Source organism: Bufo gargarizans, chromosome 1 (genome assembly GCF_014858855.1).
Source record: "Bufo gargarizans isolate SCDJY-AF-19 chromosome 1, ASM1485885v1, whole genome shotgun sequence".
NCBI classification, from domain to species: Eukaryota; Metazoa; Chordata; class Amphibia; order Anura; family Bufonidae; genus Bufo; species Bufo gargarizans.
This window is the reverse complement of record NC_058080.1, coordinates 319,686,233-319,691,846: the sequence shown is the minus strand read 5'-3', so window position 1 is coordinate 319,691,846 and position 5,614 is coordinate 319,686,233. Positions and strand designations below refer to the sequence as shown.

The window sequence follows — 5,614 nt, the reverse complement described above, 5'->3', positions numbered from 1 at the left end:
TCCTTGATTTGGGCCTCTCGACAAGCCCGCTTGAAGAGGGACATGAGGAGATATTGTGCCCTGATTCCCAAATTCTTGAGCATCCACAGTCACAAGAAGATAAAGGTGGGGAACGGCAATTAGTGTTTCACGAGGTGGATGATGATGATGAGACACAGTTTCCAATAAGTCAACTGCAATTAGTGTCTCCAGAGGTTGATGATGAGGATGAGACACAGTTGTCAATAACTGAGGTTGTTGTTAGGTCAACAAGTCAGGAGGATAACCAGAGTGAGGAAGTGGAAGAGGAGGAGGTGGTGGACGATGAAGTCACTGACACAACCTGGGAAGGGGGCAAGCCGACCAAGGACAGCAGTACAGAGGGGAAGGCATCTGCACCACCGCAACAGGCTGGAAGAGGCAGTGGGGTGGCAAAAGGAAGAAGGTGGGCCACACCAAACAGGCCTACAACTGTTCCCTGGAGCACCCCCTTGCGGCAATCTCCCTTGCCAAGGGCTAGGTGTTCCACAGTCTGGCACTTTTCTGAGGAAAGTGCGGATGATAAAATAATTGTCATTTGCAACCTGTGCTGTACTAAAATGAGCAGGAGCGTGAACACTAGCAACCTCACCACCACCAGCATGATCCTCCACATGGCATCAAAGCACTGTAATAGGTGGGCTGAATGCCTGGGTCCACAATCAGTGTCACACCACTACCTCCTCTTCCCCTGTGTTACGTGCTGGCCAATCCCCTGTCTAAGAAGCAGGCCCAGATTCCTCTCGCTATGCACCTGGACCTTTGCAAGCACCATCAGCTAGCACATCCACTTCTGTGTCCCAGCGCAGCGTACAGATGTCTATACCCCAGGCCTTTGAACTAAAGCGTAAATACCCAGCCACCCACCCACAGGCCATAGCACTAAATGTGCACCTTTCCAAAGTGCTGGCCCTGGAAAAGTTGCCATTTAGGCTTGTGGACACTGAGGCTTTCCGCAGCCTGATGGCAGTGGCCGTCCCAAGTTATTCTGTCCCCAGCCGCCAATATTTTTCACGATGTGCACTCCCAGCCTTACACCTGCATGTGCCCTGTAACATCACCTGTGCCCTGATGGGAAGGTCCACTTAATGACTGACACATGGACAACTGCTTTTGGCCAGGGACGCTACATTTCTCTGATAGCACACTGGGTGAACGTTGTGGAGGCCAGGAGAAAGTCGTACCCTGGGATGGCACAGGTGCTACCGACGCAAAATATTGCGGGCCCTACTTCCAACAGGGTTTCCGCCACCATCTACGTTAGTGGATGCAACCCCCCACCCCCTTCTCCTCCACTTCTAAATTATTATCTTGCAGCACCAGTCAGTAGCTGGAAGCATGGCATGGTTGTCTCTGATAATGGCCGTAACTTGGTGGCGGCTTTTGAGCTCGGCAAGCTCACACACATACCATGCCTAGCACATGTGTTCAACCTTGTGGTTCAGTGGTTTCTCAAAACCTACCCCAATTTGCCTCAGCTACTGGTGAAGGTTCGCCGTGTGTGTGCCCATTTCCGTAAGTCATCGACGGTTTCTGCCGGTCTGGCCACGCTGCAGGAGCGCTTGAAATTGCCAGCTCACCGACTGTTATGCAATGTGAGCACGCGCTGGAACTCTGTGTACCACATTTTGGCCAGGCTTTGTGAGCAGCAGAGGGCAGTAGTGGAATACCAGCTGCAACATGGTCTTCGCCTTTCCAGTCAGCTTCCGCTCTTCACAAGCAACGAGTGAGCATTGATGTCTGACCTCTGTGAGGTTTTAAGAAACTTTGAGGAATCAACCAAAATGGTGAGTGGCGATAACGCTATTATCAGCGTAACCATCCCACTTCTGTGTCTACTCAAACACTCGATGCTCACAATTAAGGCGTACGCTTTGCATGTGGAAGAGGTGGAAATGGGGGAAGACAGTACACAGGGTGATAGCCAGACTACCCTCTGTTCGTCTTCTCAGCGCGAATTGGATGATGAGGAGGATCAGGAGACGGTTGCCTCTGCTACAGAGCACCCGAGCACTTTGGTGCTCGACCAACACTAGTGGCCACGCATGCATAGCTCTCTCCTTTCACTTTAATAAAAAATCCCAAAATAGCCGATCACAGATACTCACCTAGGTCTATTGAAGTGATTTAAGACAGACACACATGGACGGCCACCTCTCCATTACTGAGATAACAGCGGGTCCCCAAGGTGAACCTATGGGTGTGCCAATAAACTATTGATGACTTATCCTTTGGATAGGTCAGTATCAGAGTGGTGATACCCCCTGCTTATCAGCATTTTTCCGTAGCTATGTATGTGTATTGGCTGTACATGGTTACTACAGTGCTGCACCCATTCAATGAGAGGCCTGCTGAAGTAACTAGGAACGACTAGCACACAGCAGTGTATAGCGCTATGTAGTACCGCTGTCACAATTCCTGAAAACAGTCGATTGGCAGCTCCTGCTGATCTAATGACCTAAGGCTAAAAACACAGCTAAACCCTTTAGAAATATTTAAAAGAAAGTTATCTAGAAGTATACACGCACACATTCGCTTGCGCCAATTGTTACTACTCCCACTGTGCCTCTTCTCATCAAACTGTGTAGTTCCTGGTGAACTGGGAAGGCATAGCTGACATATGTGAACAAGCTCTATTAGCACAATGCCTGGAGGAGAAGAGGCGCCTCTTCCTTTAAAAGGGAAGTCTGCCTATTCCTCTATATATGTCCATACACAAAGGAGTCGACACGGTCTCCTCAGGTCTGGCAATCGCGCCACTCCCTGTCCACGTGTCTAAAAATAACCTCTGACGTCTCTCACATCAGGCAGCTCTCTAACGACGAAAAGACGTCAACGCCATGTGACCTGTTCGCGACTTCTCATTGGACGAGCGCGGCTTTCAGCGGCTAATTAGTTAACCAATGACCTCAGCCCAGTGTGCCTCGCTACTCTCGACGGCCCGCCCACAACCCTAAGCAGTCCCGTCTCACGTCATATCGGACCAATCAGAGGGCAGCTAAGTGACATAATGTCCGCAGGAACGTTATATAAGGAAGTACGGGCGGCGGCGCCGCGGCTTATAGATCGCTATAGGGAGTGAGCGGGACGCTGGCTGCAGCTCTCGGCTTCCTACTTTCCTCAGAGCTGACAAGTGCCGCTGTAAGGGGTCGAAGACTAGGCGCGGCGGCACAGCCTGTGACTTGTGAGGAGGCGACGGAAGAGCAGGGGACTGGAGAAGGTTCACTCAGGGCGCACACCTAAAGTTCTCCTGTAGTCCTGGCAGAACCGAACTGTGGGCACCGCCTGCCCCTGTGCTGTGGCATGGTGCGGGACGTGTAGACAAAGACTGCCTGCCTCTTAAAGGGGAACTAACATTTCCAAGAACAAAGAAGCATATTCCGGGGTATTTTGTGCTGGGAGTTGAAGGCACGCCTACACAGAAGACGCAACAGATTGTGTTGGGCTCAGAGGACACATCTTACTTTGAATCGGTGCCTCCTTTCTTAAGAAGTCGGATGGGGTTTTAAGCAGCAGAACCCCACACAGTTCTTACTAAGACAGTCTTATGGTATAATGGAAATACCCTTCTACCATGATGAGATGTTGAATCTGCATCAGTTGTCAAGCCTTTACACTTCCACTGTTGCCACCATGATGAAAAAGGACCTTAACCTCAACCTGAATGAGCAGGTAGCCAACAACCTAAAGTCTCTACGTGATGGTGATGGCCTTTTAACTTCTCCTGATCTTGGACTGCTGAAGCTAGCTTCTCCAGAACTTGAGAGGCTCATCATTCAATCTAATGGCCTGGTCACAACCACTCCAACTACCAGCCAATTTATTTACCCAAAGGTGGCCAGCGAAGAACAGGAGTTTGCTGAAGGATTTGTGAAAGCCCTGGAGGATCTTCACAAACAGAATCAACTTGGGGTCCCCAGTGCAGTGGATTTAAGTTCTGTACCTGCAGTTGCTAATCTCCAGCCTCCCCTACCAGCTGATGCCCCTGTATATGCCAATCTCAGTAGCTACTCAAGTGGATCAATGGGCACCACTGTTAACTACAGCACTGACACTGTACCATTTCCACCTCCACCATCAGGCTTGTCACAGCCGTCTGGGGCCCATCCACCTAGACTACAAACTCTCAAGGATGAACCTCAAATTGTGCCAGAAGTGGCAACTTTTGGGGAAAGCCCACCAATGTCTCCAATTAATATGGACACACAGGAACGAATCAAGGCTGAACGAAAGAGGCTACGAAACCGAATAGCAGCATCTAAATGCAGAAAGAGGAAATTGGAGAGAATTTCTAGACTCGAGGAGAAAGTGAAAAGCCTTAAAAATCAAAATACGGAGTTGGCATCTACTGCTAACCTGTTGAGGGAACAGGTGGCCCAGCTGAAGCAGAAGGTCATGAGTCATGTCAACAGTGGCTGCCAACTTCTTCCTCAGCAAGTCCAAGCTTATTAAGCTTTTCTTGTTTCCAGTTTTTACTTTACTATGCCTACTGATAAACTTCATTCCAAAAGAGGATCCCCCATGCTGGAAGTAGACTGTCCAGACACAATGCCATCTTGTAGCCACGAGGATCATAGGCCCAACCAAAGACTATTGTGGTTTGTTGAGACACCAGTGTGTATCAATAAGTTCAATAGACAGCAGTTGTCCTCCTCAGAGGTAACCATGTCATAGAAGACATAGAAAACGAGGGATGTTGCTTAATGAGGCCTTAGACATTATGTAGCTGGTTGTTTCTTGAGACAAAGCTCAGATAATGCTTATTGGTAAAAAAAAATGTTTGTTTACATTGTTGTAAGGGAAAATGACACTTATTTCATGTACTTATATGTGCAGGGCAACAAAGGAGACAGATGTGGATCCAGAGTGCCTAAAAGGAAGAGTTATTTTTGTAGGTATAGTAGGGGCCCTCTCCCCTCCTCCAGGACCCAGGTTTAGACCACATAGAAGCTGTTTATTCTTAAAACATGTTCTCGACAAACTTGGTTGACTTCTAAAGCCAAGTGCAATTAGTTCTGGTTGCATATTTACTGCCTTAAATGTTTACAAGGTCTCTGGAGCAGGGGGAAGAGGGGCATTCCTCTGCATGTGTTTGACCTATTTCTTGCCAGAGGGTTTCTGACATTACAGGCCACTCCATTGGAGTAGTTAGGGAAGTCTCTAGGTGTGTCATGCTTGCACACCCTGTTGTAAAATAATGTAAATGTAATATTTTACAGATCTTGTTCTTGAAGTGTTTTATGTGCTATATTTATGTTCTACTGGGAACAATGTTTTTAAGCTGTTTTTTTTACTATGCATTCAACAAGTATATCCAGTACTTTAGTGTTCTTATGTACAATAAAGTATGGTCTAAATGATCAGTAGTCTTTTATTTTTGTTGCATGGTTTCTAATGAAGGTTCTGCATGAAACCTGCACATTAATATATGCAATTGATAATTTGCATCCCCCCCATGCATAGGTCTTCCTTTATCCATCCATCCATCTATTTATCTTATATATGTATGTATCTATCTATGATGTAGTTATCTATTGTGAATAGATACATATCTATTGTGCAATGTGATTATGTGTTTTGTTAGGAGTGCCTGTTA

General features: G+C 47.5%; 1 protein-coding gene across 1 annotated transcript; it reads left to right on the top strand.

Annotated features, from left to right (window-relative positions):
• The first annotated feature begins 3,066 nt into the window (after positions 1 to 3,066).
• JUND (JunD proto-oncogene, AP-1 transcription factor subunit) lies at positions 3,067 to 5,378 on the top strand. The gene has a single exon (XM_044281370.1). It carries the CDS (start codon positions 3,574 to 3,576, stop codon positions 4,468 to 4,470), a length of 897 nt encoding a protein of 298 aa, XP_044137305.1. The 5' UTR covers positions 3,067 to 3,573; the 3' UTR covers positions 4,471 to 5,378.
• Positions 5,379 to 5,614: the final 236 nt, after the last annotated feature.